Below are 24,526 nucleotides of genomic sequence, written 5' to 3'. Positions count from 1 at the left end.
TCTATCTATATGTCTCACATTGTCAAGGTAATGGGTAGTTCACTGGGCGATCGTAAACAGCTTCTAAAGTAATTATGTTTCTCAGACAATTATGTTTCTGTAATCGAAAACCCTATCATGTGGAGGATAATGGATCATATTAAGCAAGTGCATTAAGTCCTCCTCCGATCTTCATTGGTGAAGATTTAGTGCTCTTTAATGGAGCTTTTTGCTTGTTTGTAACTTGCATTGCCTGCAATGAAATAGACAATTATGCGTGTTCAATCTGTATTATTATTATATGGGCCTCTACTTAATCTGATGGTTTTGCTGCAGGAGAATAGCCACCAAATGACCACAGCGGTTGAAAGATAATATTGGTGAGGCTCTGGCTTCATAAAAACACTTCAAAAGAGCCCACAGTTTTTAAATAAAATCTCTTGCTTACCACTCATGAGCTGTATTTTCTTTATTATGCAACAGCACTGATGAATTCTCAAATCTGATCGTTAGAAGATGAATAAAAAAAAAATAGTTAACGTATTTATTAATAATTAATTTATTTTATTTGACGCTTTTTATGTAAACAGCACTCCCTGAGTAAACTTGGTTTACAGCATATGGAATTGTCTTGGAATATGGCTATCATTCGAAGGATAAACATGTGGAAGATGTTACAGAGGGATGGGCTATAAAGTGTTAGAGGATACAACCAGTAAAATCCCCCTACACCTCCCCTTCAAATCCACATTCGGATAGTAAAGATCCTATATCGTACAGAACTCACAGAAATGTCAGACTTGAATCACATTTCTTCCTAGACTCAACATAACCCATGGCTCTGTTACTGTGGGATTATTGATCTAGTGGAGGAGAACTTCCCCTGCCATGGAAAAGGCTTATTAAAGGAAATCTGAATTGCCTCACTAGGGAAAGCAGCTTAGTGGCTGCGAAGTCACTTTTGTGTAATTCAAGTGATTAGGCCCTTTCAGATTAAACACTGAGGATCCATTATGCTGCTACAGTTATTGGCATCGCCACAGAATGAAACTGTAAATGTATTAGCATGGCTTCATAATGGCAGTAAACAGCCCAAAGGAATGTTCATTATATATAGTAGACAAATTCAGTGCCAAGCTGAGTTACACACACACCTCTGTGCAATAGCACAAACTGTACCATTTTCATTACGTTTTATTGGACAACAGTAATTGGATAGAAGCAGTTCGGATTGTGTGGGTTGCCAAAATACTGGTCACTACAGGACATGACGTGCTTAAAAACAAGTTTTGGTGGCCTACTTCGCCCAATAAAATTATTGAAGAATTTGCTGCTAACTCATAGATATGTAATTAGCCTTATCTAATGACCTAATTATCTCGCAAGTCAGTAGTTTGACTCTAATCAGAAATCTACACTTGGATTTGAAATGTTTCTGATAAGTATGCCTCGGCTGCTCTCTCTACAGACTAATCTACAGTACTTTTAATCACACATAAATATTAATGCCACATCTCCTTTAGTGGCATCTGATTAAGTGCTGAGTACAGTATTTAATCAAATTTCAATTGCAACCCATCGCGAAACTTATTTAACACTAATGAATTATTTTGGAGACAAAGCAAACTGTTTAAAAGACAGTTATGCTGAAGTGAATCTACTGATGTGAGGTTGGAAATAGTATCCCTTTGGAATTATGTGATCTAAAGTCACAATAATAAATAAAGATGGTTTCAAAACAGCATTGTAACATTTGCATTGTCAGTTGATTGAGTGATTTAAGCAAGTATAGCTAGAGTGAGGAATTTATGCACACATGCATAGTCAATTCAGTTCGTTTGACCTGCTTTACCATTTAAAAACAAATGTTTAAAAAAATAAAAAACAAAACTCTATACGCAATGAGACTTCAGAGGAGCTCAGAGAAAAAAAAAAAAACTTTTGGAAGATATGGAAAGGTAGATTTCTACATAACCTCCATTAGTGCACATTTAGCTATATTTTTTATAATTGGAAGAAATTTAGCATATTTGATTAAAAGTGACAGCTAATGGTTTGCTAATTTAAATCAAGCATAAGAAAAACATGGAGTAAACCCCCCCCCCCCCCCCCCCCCGTCTTTCTCAAGTTTGCGAAAAAACAAACAAACCCCTACCAACCTAATTGTGCAGTAGCACTACTAGAACCTAACATTAAACAGCATAAGATCACTAAACTGTAAAACGTTATGGTGGGAGTTTTAATGATGTCGAGCTGCTTTGTTAATTAAGACCCAGCGTAGAGCCAAATACAGAGCAGCTCCATCATATCCAATAGTTCTGACCTGGGTCCTAAATGAAATTCATTGAGCATGATAAGAAGCAGGGGTAGGGGTAGCTCCAGGGGTATATCCTGATCTCAGGTTACTGTCTGTGTGGAGTTTATCTGATCTGATCACCTCCCTTTGATAAATGTGCTCTGGATGAAAGAGACCTATGCCTATATTCATTTTATATCGAATGTACTGAACATTAGATCCATCCATCCGTACATCTTCTATACCATTTTTATCCTTTTCAGGGTCACGGGGAACTTGTAGCCTATCCCAGGGAGCATCGGGCTCAAGGCGGGGTACACCCTGGACAGGGTGCCAATCTGTACATTTAGATATGCAATCTAATTCAATCAAAATAAAATTGAATAAAATCTAATTGCATCTGATGTCATGCAAGATGACCGAACCAAACTGCATACAGAGGAATTAAATCATGCTTTACATTGTGTAAATAAAGGTTTTTGGAAATGTCTGCGCATAGCATTATGATGCTTTCAGGAACCTCACCGAAGATCTGTTAGCTTTCAGATGGGCATTTGGAATTCTGCCTTTGAGGATTTATGACTGAACTTAAATTATATAGAGTGCTGCCAAGTCTTGTGTCCCAGCAGGGGCTGTTTATCACTTAGACTCAGTAGATTAAAATTGATCAAGGCAAGTACTGGCTTTTACAGGACACATGTCCTTCACCATTTCTGGCAGATTCCTGGGCATGTGGAAACTGGAAATGGGAGACCCTTTTAAGTACTTTTTTTTTGTTGTTGTTGTTGCAGCAACTCGGTGTATAAAATTGTGCAGATACAGGTCAAAAGCTTCAGTTAATGTTCACATCATGGTGGTAGTACCAGATGGGTTGGTTTGAGTATTCCACAAACTGCAGATTTTCATCCACGGCAGTCTTTTAAAGTTTATATAGAATGGTGCTAAAAGCAAACAAACAATAATAAACATCCAATCAGTGGCTCTTTACGTGCCTCAAGATTTGACGTGAGTGTTCTGTGATGCTTTTCTGTTCATCACGGTTGTAAAGAGTGCTTATTTGAGTTACGGTAACTTTCCGACCCGCTTGAACCAGTTTGACCATTCTCCTCTGACCTCCCTCATCAACAGACCATTTATACTCAGACAATACTCAAATACTCGATACTATTTATACTCATACTCATAAGAAACAGGTGTAAATATTAACGAAAGCTCTTAATCTGTATCTGCATGGTTTTAAGCATCGCTCTGGTGACACATGGCCAACGGGATAATTTGCATGAATGATGTACCTCTGCAAACACGAGCACTTTGTAGTTAGACTCTGACTAGAAGTCTTTGAGTTTATAAAGCCATCATTTCTTGAAGACATTTGCTAAGGGTGAAATACAATATCGGAAAAGTGTAATACTGGTTCAAACTGCTTAAAACAGTGTACTGTTATTTAAAACGGTATTGGTAATTTTCCCCAGATCTAATTTGCTTTCTTTGTGGAAGGTGTGACACATATGAATTCTAGGCATCAGTGAGGGTCTTATCACACCTGTGTTAAATGACTTCTGTCTGTATTTTATTTACTTATTTATTTATTTTGCTTTGTTGCTTAGAGCAGCGGCCCCCGACCTTTTTTGCGCCACGGACCGGTTTAATATCAGACAATATTTTCACGGACCGGCCTTTAAGGTGTGGCAGATAAATACAACAAAACAAAATGATACGACCGGCATAAAAACTGGGGTATTTTTTAAATTCGATAATAAACGTGAATCCAATGTGAAATCGCAATTTTAAAAACAGCGTCACGCCAACAACATAACATGAGTAACATCCTCTCAGCCCCCTAACGCTCTCTGGTCACTATGGTAATGTTTCAACATGCATCATTAGAGAGCTGGTTGCCACATATTATGCAGAGCGGGATTGGTGCGTGGAAATCACCTGTCCCGATAAAACCATGTTTCAAGTAGGACTCCTGGTATTGTCTTTTAAATGCAGCTTTCTTTTTCTTGGAAGTCGTAGGCTGTTCTTCTGTCTCCTCACTGGGCCTTTTCCCCTTCGCAAAGAAACTTTCCAGAGACTTTTGTTTTTTACTCATTTTGCTAGCTTGTGGGTTTATTTTTAGCAGTAACGTATCACGTGACCGAGACAAGTGTCTTGACGTGTCAAGTGTGAGTCATAGACGTGATGTAACGAAGAGAATCCTGTCATTTTTCAAAATAAAACCTCGTTCAGACTCGGATAATAAATAAAACGGAAATAATGTAAGTTATTTATTCTTTCTGTGCGGCCCGGTGCCAAATGACCCACGGACCATTACCGGTCTGCGGCCCAGGGGTTGGGGACCCCTGGCTTAGAGGTCTAATTCGATTATAGGACTCATACACAAGTCCAGGTATACTCTAAATCTGTCAGTGCTTCATAACAGGTTTTTTACATTTTTATTTTACGTTTTTCACTAACCTGAAGAGCTTTGATTTGTGATTTTATTTAAAATGATTGACATTAAATAAAAAAAAAAAGACGTAAAAATAATGTAATAAATAAGAGAAGCTGGTGAGGATGACCGCTTGTAGCTGCTGAAACATAACAGAACATTAAATGTAAATATAAATTGATTAAAATTTTTTATAGCATGTCTTTCTTAATATTGAAATTATGAAATGAAAGCAAGTTTGCTGTGGTAAAAGAGAAATAAAACGCTTCAGCACAGTGTGTTATAGGAAAGTAATCAGTTTTGGTCTGCACCGCATGACCTTATAGTTGATTATTTTCCTGTAACACCAGGCCCTATTGTGTTTTATTTCTGACCCAAATATGTAAGGTTTTAGCTGGCTATCTTCTACTTATAACAAAGAAAAGTTGTCATGATTCTTCTCAATTCAGCTCAGTGTAATTTTATAAATCTGCCTTTTCCCTTTAGATCTCAAAAGTGTTTACTTTAGCACATCTTGATTTCTTACTCTCATTTAACGTTCCATTATATAATTATAATATATAACGTTCCCATTATATATTGTTAGGAATTTTGTATTTCTTCATCTGGCAAGAAATTTACTTTCTGAGAAGTTTACTTATGGTAACTTTCAACATTATAGTAAAGTAGCCAGATGGTCTCTTCTTTGAGCAGCATCTATAATTTAGTGGATGAGCGCAGCTTGTAGCGGGTCCGAGTCACCACAGGCTTTGTTCTTATTGATAGTTTCACTCAGGCAGAGGCACAAAAATAGGATGTTGTTGTACAATAAGCTGTGTGTTGTATGACCACTTACAAATGCAGCCCTATTCCTACAGTGTTTTATAACACGCACCGAAATACTTTGTTTGTCCATGAAAGGAGGTGATGTGAGCCAATGAACATAAAAAATAAAATAAAAAATGCTGTAAAAGAGCTTGATTTGTGAGAGAAGCTCACCATGGATATTACCACAAGCTTGATCTAAGCATCTCTTACCAAACAAATCAAGCCTATTCAAAGTGTCATTATTATTATTATTATAATCTCAGTTATGCAATTTCCTGTTAATTTTACACCATACAGAGGCTCTGTGCAGGTTGGATAAATGCCGATGATTATAACTGCTGTGAGCGAAATGACTGCCGAAGCTGCCTGACAGCAGACAGCAAGATCTCCCGGCCTTAGACAGCTTGTTAACTTGACGCTGTGTTGATTTTTCCCAGGTGTGTCAGTGTAGCTGGTCGAGGAAGCCTCCATAGAAGATGAGGAAGAGCAGGAGTGTGCTGAGTGTGTCGCCTTGTGAGGTGAGTAACGCATGCTTTATCAAAAGAACAAAGTAATCCCAAAGATATGGGGAAGAAAGAAATGTCGTGACTAGGAGAAGTTGTCCCGAGAAGACAAGGCAGATAAAGACGATCCATACTGAGAAAGAGTGACATGATCCTCATACACTTCCTTTATCTCTCTTTATCACGCTTCTAATCCAAGTCTGCAGTTAGGTATCAGTGTTGGAGTCAGTGCTGGTGCTGAAATAATATGCGGTTAGAAATCTGGTAACACTTAAAAATAATAATAATAATAATAATGATAATAATAATAAATGGGAGTAGTATTAAATCCTGCACCGCTGTCTGACTAGATTGATGTAACAACAATATATCATGCTGAAATTCATGTTTTGGGCTGTAAATACATTGGAAACTATGGAATACCATTCCAGGCCAGTGTTCAATAGATAAGATAAGATAATACTTTATTAATCCCCGGATGGAGAAATTAGGGTGTCACTGTTTATAAAAAAAAAAAAAAAAAAGAAGAGATAAAAGAGATAGTAAGGAGAACAATACTGGGATATATAAAGAGTATATACAAGATGTATAAATGCCTCATTAAAATAGACATATGTGCAAACTTATATAATATTATATATATATATATATATTATACATGCATGCATGCATATGAGCAGTATATACAGCAAACAACAATGTATAGGCCTATATAAATAGGAGACTATAGATTAATTACTGGTATAACATCAACAAAAAGTATTTTTTGTATGGAGGATACCAGAGGAGACAGAAGATTAATTGGAGATACTGCTTATCTTGAGGAGAAAATATTTTATGGATACAATTATGAACAACTCTTTCAGTGCAGCAAATGAATGCTTGGTCTCTATTCTGGTTGCAGCCATATTCCGAATACAATGTTTATATGTGTACGGGCATCGGAATATTCCTGTGTACACGGTTGTTGTAAGTATGACGGTCTACACATGCGCTTTTACTTTTCCTGCTCCGGATATTCAAGATACTTCCATTACTACCCACAATTCCTTGCGGACTGAGAGTATATCTCCTTTCAGTGGATTTTCTGAATAAGGTGTTTTACATGCAACCAATTTCCGATTGGAACAGGCATATTCCAGGGGTGGGATCAGAAATTTGGGTTATCAGAAATATTGTCTTGATCTGAATCGGACTGTGGCGTGTATATATATGACGCAATGCTAATTAGAATATTGGCAAATTATTAATTTTGGAATATTACACATGTAAACGCAGTCAGTGGTCTGGACTCTATTGAAAACTGTCTCAGACACGTCTACTCAAGAAAGATCTGGCAACCTTGGTGACATGAAGTACACGCAAGTAATTTTAATAATGTGAATCAGAAAATAATTGTCAGCTCAGAATATGGCCCAAAGATTGTAAAATCAGTGTGTGTGTGCATGCGTGGTAGTGAGCTTCCCCACATGAACAAAAACCTTCTATTATGTACTTGACCTTTATCTGATGTCGCAGTGGCTTGTACTTCCTAACCCTGTTCTCTGTTCCGTAATCTCACCCATGACAGGATAAAAGGTAAGGATAAAAGATCCCTCGGTACACTTTACATTATGATTTTCCATCCTCCAAGATTATTCTGCTTACACTTAACTGAAAGATTTGCCGTTTAGGACCTGTCAGTGGTAGGTTGCCATAGTAACGCACTATCCCTCCCTACAGTTTTTGGCTCAAGAGCTCATACACACTTTTAGCACCTCAAGAAAAAACACTGCTGCATGGTGCCCTGATTCTGTAGCAGCAGTTGTTTTCTTTTCTTAGTATTAAGTGCTTCTTAATACTGAGAACCTGTTGTGGTTCTAGACCATATAATAGGGTGGTTTCTGTGACTAATGTTACGGGTAATTTTTGATTGCTCGCTATTGATAACGAGTCAAAAGATGCTGATTAGTTTTCTATAACAGCTCTGATTCTTATCTATATTGGCGCTTTGGCAATATTGTATGTAAACAATCATGCCAATAAAGTACTTTGAATTGTATAGAAGTTCTGGCTTCAAGGTTTACTTTTAATGCGCTCGTTCTAATACGCTTTCATTTCCATTTTCACTCACACAGGGACTTGCACATACAAAATGTGTAATTGTTGATGTTGCGATTTCTACAATGTGAACCCGCTTTAGAATATCATCAGACTGAAACACTGGTAGAGAGGAGTTAGTAGTAAAAATTCAGTCAGCATGGGCATGTTCCCAACCAAATTAGCGATATTATACCACTAAATTACGCTTGCGCCAGCATGAAAGTGTAGCATTTAATGTAAAAGTAGTCAACTGACAGAACTTGCACCCAGTCGGTGTTTTCCAGTCGTTCCCACAGAATGAATGTTGTGGTTGGATCATCAACACTCTTCAGTTCCTCATTGAATAATCTATACTGCCTACTTGTCTGATTCACTCCTTTAAATCACGTCCTACATTCCAACAGCTATGTGCCTGTTTTATTAAAGCCCTCCATCATTTGGAGCACCTTTCCACACCGCACAGCTGTGACCACATTCTCAATGCAGACGATAGTGTCTGTCATCCACCGTTCAAAACAGAATCCACCAGATACTGATTTGTCCTGTATCTAGGTGTGCGTAGGTGTGAGTAAATAAATAAAAAAAAATGCATGGGATGAACAGTTTCCTTTTCCCGATGTTTAGATCTAGCTGTGTAATTTTGTGTGATTGTTTGTAGAGAAGCTGCTTCAGCCTCTGCTCTGTTATCAGAGCTGCTTTCTTTTCTCGTCCCTGTCTCTTCCTCTCCTCTCTTGGCCGAAGGCACATGTCGCGTATTGATATTTAACAAAGTCCTTTTAGGCAGCCTGAATAGCTGCGTGACCCGTACTGAGGTCAAAGCCAAAGTGTGTGGATTTGGTGTGGATTGGGTTTGTGTGTGCGCTGCACAAATGATGCATTAGGCCTGTACAAACGAGCGAGTGTCTCTAACACTAACAGTGAAACACCAAGCGCGGCAGTAGTTTAATGTGCTCTAATGTGCTGTGATTGTACTTTTAATGTCAATTGAGCAGCAGATACACAAGCTCATGTATTATTCATGTACGTTTTTGTGCTCTCAAAAGCCTTTTACTGGTAAACATATACATACCGTTCAGGCGCGTGTAACACACTGTGGTCTAAACCGTGTGGAACACCACTACTTCATGTATTGAATGAATGAATGCATGAATGTTGTGGTTTGATCTACCTTCAGTTTCCCCATTGAATATTGAGCTCAGTTTGGTGTTTGCTTCTTATTGATGAGCACCAAAAGAGTCAAGCTGCGAACTGATCAAAGTTGTTGCATTGATTGGATGTGACTAATATGGTTTTAGCTTCAAGGAGAAAAGTCTGCGCTTCATGAGCGACATTAGTTTGATGACTAAAAAAAGGTTGGGGTTTTAGGTCAGTGCGTCTTCTGGCATTGAGCTGAGCTGACTGCAGACTTCTCCAGAGACCGGCATCCTTTAAAAGGTCACCTCTGTGCTCACAGGCAGAGGGAGACCTGGTCATGTCTAATGGATTACTCAGACATTTCTCTCTCTGCCTGCCGCTCCCACTCTGGGGGTTCATCTGGAGATACAGCGCTGTAATTGTGACACAGCCTGATGAGAACGGGTGTACCTCATGTTGTGAACAGAAGGCGATGCCTTGAAAAATCTAACCTCATGCAGTGTGAGTTCACAACCATGATTTCAAAGCTTCTACTAGTGTAGGCTTATTACGGCGTTACTGTATTGTAAAGTACATTACTGTGACGTATCTAACTGTGATAATCCTCCCTGCAAGGTTTGTCACAGATCAAACAGTTACTAAATGTGTGGGGGAAAAAAGTCATGAATAGGGCTGGGTGATAAAAAGGTATCGGTATTTATTGACGGTACACCTTTATCGGTAACGAAAGAAAAAATGTCCGGTATAACGCTCGATAAAATGTAAACAGACAAGTCACAAGTGTGCTTGCATGAATAACCCTGAAGCGCGTGCTGTCCCTGGATCATAAACAGCCTGTCATTTACCTTGATAAAGGAGTGTGCTACGAGTGACAAGGAAACAGCCAATAACAGGTTACGTATCTGTGGGGTTCGGTCGCACCATCACCACGTGAAACCAGAACACTAACACAAGCGAAAATGAGTTCAGTGCCTGCTGAAGAGATTGTGAATAAAAAAGGGCATGTCCGCTCACCAGTGTGGCAGTGGTTTTTTCGGTTTATTTTCGTCTGACCAGCATCAGAACACCGCTGTGTGTAAGCTTTGCAAAAAAAAAACCTGTCCTGGCCGAGTACTGAGAAAGAAGCTGCGAGAGACTTGTAGTGCGCATGCGCAGTGCTCCACACATGTACAGTACGTACGACTCTGAACAGCGGGCGAGGAAGAAACTTTTACCACTTTTTGTGTTCTCTGTTAAATTGTCGGCTCTGGGGAGGACAGCGAGTGTCTTCAGAGCAGGAGCTCGACTCGTCAGACGCAGACTTCAGCACAGTGTTATGTGGAACTAAGTGGTAAAGTGGAAGTTTTATACGGGGCTAGGCTAACTATGCTAACAGGCTGAGCACAAACCGGAGCACCAGGAGTCCCATTCTGCGCTATAATCTGATGTTGATTGTTCTACGTTTACACTTTTATATCGCACACATTTTGTAACATTTATTAAGTTCAAGAGTTTCTTTAACACTTGTTTATTTAATCTTCATATAAGATGGAAGAGAAGATATTTGTTTCAATTCGATTATGTTTTTGACTGTTAAAGCTAAAATGATTTGTTGTTTGCCTTAATAAACTGGATAAATTAAAAATACAGTGGTTAAATTCAAATTTTTTTTTCTACTCGTCTTTGTTTAAAAAAGATTCATATTTATGAATAATTATCGATACTGAATGATATGAAATCATCAATATGAAAATTTTTTTAGCTGCACCACCCAGCCCTAATCATGAATATATATTTGATATACTATTGTTATTTGTTCATTTGATGTGCTAAATGTTTTTGTGAATGAAGGCTTTACAAGGTGCTCATTATTGAATTTTGTTGTGTTCTTGTTGCCACTGAAGGTAGTCAAGAGTGGACAAATCATAAATTCATTAGTTAGCCCACTGGACAAGTAAAAGCTCCCTTGTATCATTTGGTTTCCTAGAAACCTAATTCACTAGGCTAGCAAGCATCATGCAACAACATATGGTCCTCTAGTTAGCTGAAGTGCATTAATACAAACTAAAGGAAATGAGCAAGGACATCATCACATGACCTTTGTGTCCTTGCCCAAAAAAAAAACAAAAAAAAATCTATCATCGCATTTGAAAGATATTATTCAAGGCTGACTAGCATCTTTATATTCTTTTTAGACTTTTTCCCAATTTCTCACCTGCCAATTCCCACCCACCAGCCAGATACCAGCCGAGAAGGGTGAAGGCTAATATGTGCTTCCTCCAAGACATGTGAAGCCAGCCAACCACATCTTTTTGAACTGCTGCTCAGTTTATGTCACAGGGCAATGTATAACACACTAAAGAAAAGCTATCCGCCCTCTTCTGCATACGTGAGCTCACAAACATCTACGATTGACCGGTGTCACTGTAATTCATGGGGGAGAGAGTGTATACCTGCACTCACACCAAGATAACATGGCCATTATTGCTTCCGTGGCACCTGACCACACACGGCTGCTCATTCGTCAGGATTCTAACCTGCAATCTCCTGACAATAGAGAATGCGTTTCTGTTGCACCAATTGAGAGCCCAATCCTATTGAAATGTTTATTTACAAGGTGACTGACTGCATGCTGCACTGGCAGGAGCACTGTATAGTAGCTTTATGATGGACTTTATGTTGGTTTCATCTCTGTTTCCACATACTTGTGTTTCCGGTTCTGAAAAGATCATCTATCATCCGAAGACATCAATTAATCTGCCTATTAAACATTGCTTTAGTTGTGCTGGTGTGTGTAGTGTAGCAGGTGGTGGAATTGCATGAACAACCTCCAGCAACAATTAAACAACTCCCTAAAAAAAAAAAAAAACAATAAAAAATACAAGCATTAATCTCACTGTCATGAATTCAACAGACCAGAGACATGATTTATTATTTTGCTGATCGTGTACTATTCAAGTATATAAACAGAATGATTCCTGCTAGAAAATAGCTTTATAAGTAAAATCGAAATAATAAAAATATCACTGACTGAGATTTCACACATACCAAAAATCCCAACAAAAGAAACGAAAATATGTCTATCCTTTCTTTTTACCAGTTCTTTTCAGTTCAAACCAATTCAGTTTTATTTCTATAGTGTGAAGGTATTGCAGTTGGGGCATGGGTAAGATAGAAAATTAAAGACTTAAAGGCAAAAAGTAATTAAACATAACTGCGTCTGCCCTGTTGTTAAAGTAAATGTGCATTTCAGTAATATAGCTAAGTAGGAGGGTTTCAGTTTCCAGCATTTATATTAAAACATGGATTCCATGTCTGCAAAACTAACATTTTAAATGAAATATTGATAACTTATCGATATCGAATCGAAATCGAATCAAATCAAAACCATATAAATAAGAATGGCATCGCCAAATTGGTCGCAATACCCAGCCCTACTGGCAGTATTTACACATTTTGCATAGGAGCTCCGCACTTTAACAACAGAACAAAGCAAAAAAGCAAAAAATATACCAAAAGCGCAGTCTTCTTTTTACCCTAATCAAAACCGCAGGAGCCAATCAACATATAGTATGAATATGGAATGATTGACAGTTGCATGGTAAATAGTTAATAGTTCACATTAATATGAAATAAAAAGCATTAATATATGTCCAACTTAACTGTCATTAACTATATCATCAGTTAACTATATTTATTATTTATTTATTATGTCACGGAAAAAGTTTGGCCGGAAATCTGCAAAACCTTTTGGCCGAAAGAGGGAAAAAAAGGCTTAAAATTTACAACATAGGCAATCGAATACTTTAGAAATAATATAATAGTCATTATAATTGTACAGTGATTTAAAATGCTGTTTGTTTGCTTTGCTGTCCTGCGACAGTCAGTAAGGATTATATGAAAATTGTACTGTTATGTTTCTTAATGTTCACTGGGTTTACCACAGACTGCTGCTGTATTGTAAGACTTATTTTCATGTTGTTGAATTTTATGATGTTTTAAATTATTCATTAAATCAAGTTATTAATGGAGAAGTGGGAACTGGGAAGATGGGGTTCATGGGGGGGGGGCCAGAGACCAGAGACCATTCATTTTCAATGAGAGCTGGTGACTTCCTGCAATATGAGCGACGCCGACCATTGCGACTAGATGTTGTGTTCAGCGACTTTTGAAAGTTGAGAAAAGTTTAACTTTACGCAAATGTGAAGTGACTTGTTGCACCGACTACAAATGGGAGTGTAGACAGTACGTGATCTGTAGCCTCCCGTGCTCGCTAGCAGAAGGAGCAAGGATCTGAGGCTGTGGAAACGAGCAGTGCCAAGCTGGACGCTTCACAGAGGAAACATGGAGGCCGTGGCCGAGATGGCCATAAGCTAAGCTTAGCTTATTGGCACTTGTACTTTCTCTGCAGACAGATGGCTGCAAAGGCAAAGAGCACACACTGCTTCTGCTTCATCTCATATGATATGATGTATATACTGTACACGGGTGAATTTTATATACAGATGTTATCCCTCCAGAATGTTTCATTTCAGTGGCAAGAAAACTGATTTGTTGTGAAAAGCGGAATGCTGGTGGTGCCACCGATGTTACCAAGGCAACCGGTAGTAGGAACGCCTACTGGCTACTTCATAGTACAATGACTGGCGACTTGCAGCGATGCAATCGCTGTATGTGTGAACGTACCTTAAGAGTCCTGGGATAAACCTAGGCCAGTCTTTATGATTACAGCAGCGGTTTATAGAATGGTACAAATCTGGTAATAATCCTACCATATGGTGTTATATATTATACTTATATTTGGTGTCAGAATATTGAATATTCTGAGCACCACACACATGCTCGAATACAGTCACTTATTAACTGTGTCATCACTCAGTTTACTCATGTGGGTTATACTTGGAGTGAACTGTACAAACTGTGAACTATTGAAGCTCTTTTGAGCTGAGCTCATGCGCATGAGTCATTTAATCATGTCTTTTGGTTAAGGATAAATGTAATCTCTATTGAACCTTTTTTTAAATTTTTTTTTTTTTTTTACATTTTTTATATACAGTTCTTCCACTCCTTTTGGGGATCCTAATGCAAGGTGACTGCATGTGATCTGGTTTAGCAGTATATTACATTTACACGATAAAGCATAGAAACTGAGGTCTAATCTTGGTCTGTGAATTATATTATAGTCCATAATATATCTTGTATTATAAGGATATTTTGTTGACCATGTGTTGGAGTTATGATGTTGCTCTTGACTCCAGCGATGATGTGCAAAGTGAGAATGTGTAGGTGGGTGTATTCATGACTGGAGCATCTCTCCAGCTCTGGCTGTGCTGCAGGAGTGTGTATTGTATACCAGGCGTTTTTATGTACACAAACATTCATGTCTCTTAGCACCTTTTTTTAAAAAATTGTTATTAATACATTGTTCTATGCAAGCTGCCACGGGTTTCTTTGTCTTCTGCGTGAGCTAAAGTTCACATTGCCTATTGGTTCTCCTGTACTTTTTCACAGCAAATGCGAGTGTTGCAAACAGATTAGCATCGCGTGCATTCTTGTGTTTGTCCGAGAGACGGAAACCAGGACCTGCGACCTTTAGATTTGCAGAGTGTGAAAGGCTGAGCAAAGTCGTGATAAGCACTGTAATGCTAATCGTCGCTTCGTGAACGAACGGTACGAGCTCTTAAATAACAGGTGTGTGCGTGTATGTTTTGGAATATTTTCTATTCTTAAGAAAATATCGCAGTATTTGCGACACCGTATCGTGTTTTGAATGTGAAGAATCTTCAATGTGGAAACGTCAAAATACTGCAATAAATAGCTCCTCAGGCGTCGTCAAATCCAGATATGAAAATGAGAGCAGCTCTGAGTGGACATACCTTTTAAGACCATTGATAAGAATATGGATATTTGTTGGAGTCCAGTGTAAGGACGTCTTAAGGTAGAAAGATTGAAGTCATTGATATTAACAGATCAATATTTATTCTCACAGATTTTATTAGTCAGCTAGCCATCATGAGCTAACCTGGCAAGATTTCCGAGAGGACGTTTAAGTCATGTACATAAATGTTCTTCTTTACTTCTAAAGATAGCTAGCGTGAGCTAACCTGCAAGGAATGAAATTTCATATTTATCAATCAAAACCTTCGACTTAACTCACGACAAATACGAGTTAATATTCTTTACATGCCATTGAATGTACAGTATGTTTCCTTTGTTCTGACACTGTTTCACTCCCACTGTCTGATTGGCTGCCACTGTTGCCAGTCACTGTGCACTTCTTTTAAGCCTAAAGGGGCATGATGATCTAGTTGTTTTCATTTCAGTGCAAGCTATGTACGGTATATAACTGTGTATGTGACAAATAAAAATCTTGAATGATGATTTAGGTTTCTGAGCATAGTGTGCATGCATGATATTAAAAAATTATTCAATATTAGATAGAAAGTGCCTTGATGGTCCTCTAAAGTAAATGACAAATTAGAAGATTTGAAGAAAATGAAGATGTTGGATTTAACTCTCTCTCTCTCTCTCTCTCTCTCTCTCTCTCTCTCTCTCTCTCTCTCTCTCTCTCTCTCTCTCTGTATGTGTATGTGTGTGTGTATGTGTTATATATATATATATATATATATATATATATATATATATATATATATATATATATATATATATATATATATATATATATATATATAAATAATGTGTGTATCAGTGAGAAATCACTATGACTGCATGTTTTTATTAATTTTTTTCAAAAAAATTCTCCTCAGAATGTATGGACCAGAATTAAGATTAGGTATTATTCTTCACTACTGGAACTAGTCAAATATTTTAACTATAGATGTACTTCAGTTTTGGAACCAGCCTTTCTAGTGCTTTATATTTCTTCGCGGTCCTTCAAGTGAAATTTGAAGACTTGTGTCTCCCTCTAGTGATGATACTTGCTGGTGCAGTTGTAAAATTTCCCATGAGTATGTACTTACTCCGTGGTGTTCAAAAGTCTGAGGTCACTAGTGAAAATGCTTACATTGTGCATTCTTTTCTAATTTAATGCAACAGATTTTTGTTACAGATTATATTATTGATCACAGCTTGAGTAAAAAGTAGAATCTCTGAAATACGTACTATAATGAGTAACGAGTAAATAATAAGCTTCAGAGTTTCTTAGTATTTTGTTTGTCCCCTTTTTGTTGACCGTGTGCTCTCGAGTTGGCACGGGCTCCACAAGCTTGTGCGCAAACGTATGGTCCATTTTTACGGAGTTTTAATTGTTTCATAATTCCCGATAAATAGATTACGCTCCACAAATAAATGTAGTGAGATTTACAAAGATTAAACAGATTTACAAATACATAGAATGAGATCCACAAATATGTTGGTAGATTCACAAAAATAAATTAAATTGACAAATAAATAAAATGAGATTTGCAAGTAAATTATTATTATTATTATTTTTAAAAAAATGTTTTTATGGCACAAACACAACTCTTTGTGGATCCCTGCACACATTTGTGGGTTTTGAAACATTTCTAGCATCAAGCGTGCACACAAATCCACACAAATAATTGGACTCCGCCCACCGTCTACTGACCAACCGTAGCACGTTCTTGCTCCAACCAATCATGCTTTGTTTTACAGTCAGGACGGGAACAGAGCCTGCGTCCGAAATCGCATATGTCCGTATGTACTGAATTCAGTAGTACGCATGTCTATTATGAGTACAATCCCGGACCTACTACATCCGCCTTGTTAGCATTGTCATGTGACCATCAACAACATCATAAACAAAAAATCTTAAACAAGTTAACAATTTATTCACGTATTGTTAAACAAGTCCTGCTTAACCAAGGTTTAGTACTTAAAAAGAGCTGATGCTGTCTTCCGCGGGTTTTTTCCCCTGAGATTGTCCGCACCAATTGCATTGTGGGATTGTTTGACTCGTGTAACAGTACACCATCCAGGTATTTCTCGCCTACTGTTTCTCACATACTTAGAATACTGACATACCCCTCTGGCGTACTGCTTTTCAACTACTATATAGAAGGTAAGTATGTGGTTTTGGACGCAACCATTGTCATATTGCACCGAACTCGCATATTACGAAGTCTCTCCAACATGGCCGATCAAGAGGAATGAGGACAGGAGAGTGGTTCTTACCATCTAACAGCATCACTGTAACAAAAACTAAAAGAAAACAAGCAACATCATGGGTCATAAATTGTTTATTTTAAGGCAGTATACGTGTTTTCACCAGTGTTTCCTGCTTTACTACCGAATCCACAGCGAATCCAGAGTAGTGATTTTACAGTTAATTGAGTGTGGTGAGATTAAAAGACTGTGTATCTTTTTGGCAAGAAAATGTTGTCCTCACAGGCAGCCTGCCAAAACACAGTGCGACCAGTGTCATCCAATTCACGGGCTAATGATTACATGCGCTCAATGAACTGTGCTAAAAGACTCAGGAAGTTTAGGAGTTACTGGTTTGAATCACTCTAATGAATCCTTACTGAATCAGTGAATCAATCATTACTGATCCATCAGACCACTCATCTAGAATAACGGTGCATTTCTGACCCATACTGTGGTTCAGGTGGTAGAGCGGGTTGTCCACTAATCGTAGGGTTGGCGGTTCGATTCCCGGCCCGCATGACTCCACATACCAAAGTGTCCTTGGGCAAGACACTGAACCCCAAGTTGCTCCCGATGGCAACCTAGTGCCTTGTATGGCAGCTCTGCTACCGTTGGTGTGTGTGTGTGTGTGTGTGAATGAGACACAGTGTAAAGCGCTTTGGATAAAAGTGTTATATAAGTGCAGGCCATTTACCATTTAGATGGTTAGAACCACTTTTCTGTCGTCACTCTATTGGTTGGAGCGAGAACGTAGTATGATTGGTCAGTGCAATATGGCAGTTATCTGATGGGCTTGAGTGGACGGTGGGCGGAGTCCACCTACAGTATTTGTGGATTTATGTGCACTCTTGACGCTAGAAAACCCACAAATGCGTGCAGAGATCCACAAATACACAGGATGCGATCCACAAATGAATGCAGGACAGAGTCGTGTTTTGTGACATAAAAACGTCTTTGTAAAAAAATTATTTAAAAAAATTGCAAATCTCATTTTATTTATTTGTCAATTTAATTTATGTTTTGCGAAACTGCTAACATATATCTGTGGATCTCATTCAATGCATTTGTGAATTTGTTTAATTTTTGTAAATCTCACTACATTTATTTGTGGATCATAAGCTATTTATGGAATTATGAAACCCCATACATTTTAGATCGAATCCATCGGTGTGTAAGAGATTAGTTATGAGAAAAATCACAAAATCTTTTATACTAAGCAGTTACATATACATGGCCAAATCACAAATGTGCTTACATATAAATAGAAACACAGAAATAGTGCAGAATCTTAAATATTAAATATTTAAGATATCGAACATTTACGAGCCAATATGGATTAAAAATCTCAAGATTCTAAAACCTTCTGTTTGTTTCCAATTTTAAATGGAAAAAAAAAAAAAAAAAACAACTACTCCCGGTTTTTCAATGTGGTGTCAGAACCCACTGTGCTCCACAAAATAGACATGATTAGATACCTGCCTGGACCCAGAACATGCACTACAGCTGAAATCAAATTTCTCAAAGTTTAGCTTAACACTTATTCCAGACAGGCTGTCATGTAGCATACAGAAACCTATGCAAGTGATGGATATTACACCAGGCTTGGATATTAATTCAGTGGATTCTGTAAAGCAGCCATGCAATATATTAAAATGCTACCAGTGTGTGTTAAGGCAGTTTCTTGTAGGAATGAATGAACTTCAAATCTTTTCATCTATCTAATATACTGAGAATATTCAACAGCTGTATGAAACCCTTTTTTGATACAATGCTGTGCATAAAAAGTATTTGCCCCTATCCTGATTTCTTCTGTTTTTGTGTATATCTCGTTCTAAATTGTTTCAGAAATTAAACAAAATCTAAAGTAAAACAAAGACAACCTGGGTAAACACAAAATACAGTTTTAAATGATAATGTTATTTATTCAAGCAAAATTAATGTTATTTATTGAAGAATGTGTGAAAATGTATTTGCCCCCATAATTACTAATTCCCCAAATCTATGAAACTGCATTCATAATAGGGTTCAGCTGGACTAGACACAACCAGGCAAACCCTGTTCAATCAAATCATCACTTAAATAGAACTTTTTCTACAGCGTGAATTTGGGTAAAAGGTCTTACCCAGTAAGACACTATGACAATGTTGAAAGAAATTCTAGAAATGATGAGGAAGAAGGTGATTGAAGTACATCAGTCTGGGAAGGGTTACCTAGCTATTTCAAGTGTGGTAGTGTGATGGTGTGGGGATGCTTTGCTGCTTCAGGGTCTGGGCAACTTGCAATAATCGAGGGAAATAAATTCTGCTCTCTAGCAGAAAATCCGAAAGGAAAATGTCCCGTCTTGAGTTGAAACTCAAGTGCAACTGGATTGTACAGCAAGACAATGATCAAAAGCACAGGAGTAAGTCCTAGTCCTAGAAGTAAGTGAAAGTCTGATCTCCAGTTATAGGAAGCGTTCGGTTGCAGTTATTGCTGCTAAAAGGTGGCACAACCAGATTTTATGTTTAAGGAAGCAGTTAGTTTTTCACATGGGTGATAAGAGTTGGGTAACTTCTTTTGCTACAATAAAATAAATAAATTACTGTATAGTGTGTTTATTCAGGTTGCCTTGGTTTTATGTTGTATTTTGTTTGAAGATCTAAAACTATTTAGTATGAGATATACAGAAACAGAAGAAATCAAATGGGGGCAAATACTTTTTCACAGCACTGTATTTGAGATATTGTATAGTTTTAAATATATAATTAAAGATAATAACTAGCAACCAAACCAAGATTAAAAGTTCCATATGGTTCTCCTGTGTCCACACGGGATTAATTCAGGTTCTCTGGTTTCCTCCCACTTTACAAAAACATAGTAGATTGGTAACTATAAGTTGCCCCTAGTTATAAATGAGTGCATATACAGTGGTGCTTGAAAGTTTGTGAACCTTTTAGAATTTTCTATATTTCTGCATAAATATGACCTAAAATATCAAATTTCAAAAAGAAGTCCAAAAAGTGACCCAAGTGGCCATTTATTTATTAAAGGAAATGATCCACTATTACATATCTATGCATGGCAAAAGTATGTGAACCTCTAGGATTAGCAGTTAATTTGAAGGTGAAATCAGGTGTGAGTAAGCACCCTATTTTATTTAAAGAACTGGGATCGATCAGAGTCTGACCTTCACAACACATTTGTGAAAGTGCAGTATGGCATGGACAAAGGAGATTTCTGAGGATCTCAGAAAAAGAGTTGTTGAAACCATCTCTAATGAGTTTGGACTTCACCAATCTACAGTCACACAAGACCATCGTTACCCTCCCCAGCAGTGACTGACAAGCAAAGATCACTACAGGAGCAAGACGTGTAATAGTCCGGGAGGTCACAAAGGAGCCAGGGTAACTTCTAAGCAAATAATGGCCTCTCACATTGGCTAATGTTAATGTTCATGAGTCCACCATCAGGAGAACACTGAACAACAATAATGTGCATGGCAGGAATGGAAGGAGAAAGTCACTGCTCTCCAAAAAGAGCATTTGCTTCCCTTCTGCAGTTTGCTAAAGATCACGTGGATGAGCCAGAAGGCTATTGGGAAAATGTTTTGTGGATGGATGAGACCAAAATAGAATTTTTGGTTTAAATGAGAAGCGTTATGTTTGGAGAAAGGAAAACACTGCATTCCAGCATAAGAACCTTATCCCATCTGTGAAATCCCATTTACTGCATTAGAGCCGGGACGGCTTGCCGTCATTGATGGAACAATGAATTCGGAATTATTCCAGCGGATTCTAAAGGAAAATGTCAGGACATCTGTCCGTGATCTGAATCTCGAGAGAAAGTAGGTCATGCAGCAAGACAATGATCCTACACACACAAGTTAAAGAAGAATAAAGTTAATGTTTTGGAATGGCCAAGTCAAAGTCCTGACCTTAATCCAATAGACATGTTGTGGAAGAACCTAAAGCACGCAGTTCATGTGATGAAACCCACCAACATCCCAGAGTTGAAGCTGTTTTGTACTGAGGAACGGGCTAAAATTCCTCCAAGCCCGTGTGCAGGACTGATCAACAGTTACCGAAAACTTTTAAAAAGCAGAGGGCCACATACTTTCACCACACACAGACATGCAATATTGGATCATTTTGTCTCGTTTGTTTTATTGTATTCGCTTTGTCTACTTTTGTCTAGTACTTGTTTAGGTCATATTTATGCAGATATATAGAAAATTCTAAAGGCTTCATAGGCTTTCAAGCACCACTGTAGTTTCCCACAACGGATTGGTGTCATCCGAAGGTTCCGCACCATATTCCTGGCATAGACTCCAGATCCGCTCTGACCTCGACCGGGATGTGAAAATTTTTCATATGTTTACTTTCCTTTCTGTGGAGAACTGCATTGTGAGCTCTACGGCTTATTTTTTCTATCGGGATGGATGAAGATTGCCTTGGTCATTTGTTGATCCTGATGCCAGAGTGTTGTGTACTCAACAAGGAGATCGCTGTGGGTGGCGAATACAATGATGCACCTGTACACACCACTTACTTGTGCATGACACACATTGAAGTATTACATGTATTGTGTATATTTAGCAGCATGAGCAGCATCAGAACTCCTTCCCTTTGCTCTACACCCTTATTTAAGGATGAACAAACTCCATTTTGTATTTGTTATTCTATATAATCCACCTGACGAGTCATTAAGGTGATAAGTCACGATACCAAGAGGATGGACTCATTCCCCCCGAGGACAAACTGTTGAGAAAACAGCTTATAAATGCTCAGTTTTGATTACTGTTTTGTCAGCACAGGTGTGTGTATGTGTGCAAGTGTTTCATCATACTCTTATTTCCCCCTAAGCAGCCTCCCTGTTGTGTTCATTTTGAAATGAGCTTTAGCTGATGGCATTCGTGGTACAGCTCATCACACCAAAGAAAGAAAAACGTAAACATGAACCACGAAAATGAAAACTGTTTGTGATCATTAAAAGAAAAAAAAAAAAAAAAGTTTTGTTTTTTTTTTGGTAACCCTTCATTATGTATTATACATTATTCCTGCTTAATTATCAATTCGTTTACGTGCTACAGATAAAAATCTGCAATTGAATCATCATTTAAAAATGGAACCTAAGTAAATTGTACCTGGTATAGTATTAACCCGGTCTGTGTTTCTGTCTCTCCTTATGTCTATAGGACAGTAAAGACCCTCCAGACTGTACTTTCAATGAGTCCTTCACGTCTACGGCTTGTACTCTCGGAGTGGACCTGCGTCGGGGGCGACGTCGTTTCTCAGGAAACCTGCAGCTGCCCCCGCTGTCTTGGCGACAGACAGAGAGGTCACGCACCCCTGATGAGGAGATAATCTGTCGGCCGACCACGTTACCCTTCATCAGGCCGCCCCGCATCGACATCACGCCTGTGGACTCAGAATGGTAAGGCTTTGTTCAAAACCTGTGTGCTCAGGTGAGAACTTCAGGCGTTTGAGTGTGTTTACATTAGCTTGGTCTTGTGAGACAGAGACCAGTGCGACAGTGTCACAGTTTATGTTCCAGCTCTATAATCAAGCTGGATTTGATGTACTATGTATAACTGGTAGTTATTTCTATATTTGACTAGGGTCTTTCATTGTACTAGAAACCAAACCTGAAATGCATCACCCTCAGGGATCTATTTTCATGCAGATGTTAGCATAATTTATTCACAGAACATCAGTGTAATGTTATTATATAATGATATATGTGGTTGGGGTGTAAGCCATTTCTTTTTTTTTTTTTTTTTGCCCATTCGCTATTTTTTACAGCCAGAAATGAACTTCTGAATGAATTGGGTTCATGCTACCATCTCTTATACTACAGTGCTGTTGAATTCTCAAATTAGAAAGGACTGATTAATTTCTCTAACAGCACAGCTGTAATTTTAGTGCATTAATTCGATTAATTCTTCTTCTTCTAATATGAAATTCGTCTACAGTAAAAACTTACAAATTACTCAGGGACTAGTGGATACTCCACATAATCATTCCAGAAGACTGACAATAAACAGATGATAAAAATATATTGTATTTAACAGTGAAAAACTTTTATATAGTGAAGTTTTCTGTAAGGAGATGTTGATTGAATGTTCATGGAAGGAGTCTCCAATGTCAGCACTTAAAATGTCTGCACCATTTCTTACAAATAGTACTGATGTCAGTCCATTGTGAAAATTCAGTAAAGAAACTCCTAGCTAAATACTGTTTAAAATCAAATCAAATGGACTCGGTTGTTTTATCTGTAACAAATAGGAACATCTCAGTTGTAGATAGAAAATGTGAATGAGAGTGTTGATGTATCAGTACACACAGCATATGACATCAAAACTAAATTACATACACAACTATCCCAGTGATTGCTAATATTGGCACCCTTGGTAAATATGAGCAAAGAAGGCTGTGAAAAATTGTCTTTATTGTTTAACTTTTTGATTTTTTTGTTTAAAAAATTCACAAAAATACTCTGCTGTCATGGATATAAAACAATTGCAAACAAAGCACAGATCTATCAAAAAGAATTTTGGTAAATATAGGTATGCAACAATTATTGGTACCCTTTTGGTCAATACTTTGTGCTACCTCCCTTCGCCAAGATAACAGCTCTGAGTCTTCTCCTATAATACCTGACGAGGTTGGAGAATACGTGGTAAGGGATCTGAGATCATTCCTCCAAACAGAATCTCTCCAGATTCTTCAAATTTCGAGGTCCACGCTGGTGGACTCTCCTCTTCAGTTCAACCCACAGGTTTTCTATGGGTTTGAAGTCAGGGGACTGGGATGGCCCTGGCAGGACCTTGATTTTGTGGTCAGTAAACCATTTTTGTGTTGATTTTGATGTATGTTTTGGATCATTGTCCTGCTGGAAGATCCAACCACGGCCCATTTGAAGCTTTCTGGCAGAGGCAGTCAGGTTTTCATTTAATATCTGTATATATATTGAGTCCATGATGCCATGTATCCTAACAAAATGTCCAGGTCCTCTGGCAGAAAAACAGCCCCAAAACATTAAACATTAAAGACAAAGAGGACTAATCACACACACCTGTTTCTGATCACAATCAACATCACACTACGCTATAATAGAGACTATTCAAGCACTAGGCTTTTTTGAAATATTACGCTCAGTTGATCTTTTCTCTGTCGTGTACCTTGATCTAGTGTTTGGTTTTTGACT

At 38.0% G+C, this 24,526-nt stretch overlaps 1 protein-coding gene across 2 annotated transcripts in view; it reads left to right on the top strand.

Annotated features, from left to right (window-relative positions):
- pde4ba (phosphodiesterase 4B, cAMP-specific a) overlaps positions 1–24,526 on the top strand; it is a 177,191-nt gene that overhangs the window by 26,364 nt on the left and 126,301 nt on the right. For both annotated transcript variants that reach the window (XM_017479945.3, XM_017479946.3), the window contains exons 2-3: positions 5,954–6,034; positions 22,515–22,753. In XM_017479945.3, the coding sequence (XP_017335434.1) occupies positions 5,993–6,034; positions 22,515–22,753 (281 nt within the window). In that variant the 5' untranslated portion in view covers positions 5,954–5,992. The remainder of the gene's footprint in view (positions 1–5,953; positions 6,035–22,514; positions 22,754–24,526) is intronic.

Source organism: Ictalurus punctatus, chromosome 11 (assembly GCF_001660625.3).
Source record: "Ictalurus punctatus breed USDA103 chromosome 11, Coco_2.0, whole genome shotgun sequence".
NCBI classification, from domain to species: domain Eukaryota; kingdom Metazoa; phylum Chordata; class Actinopteri; order Siluriformes; family Ictaluridae; genus Ictalurus; species Ictalurus punctatus.
This window is presented reverse-complemented; position numbering and strand designations above follow the sequence as displayed.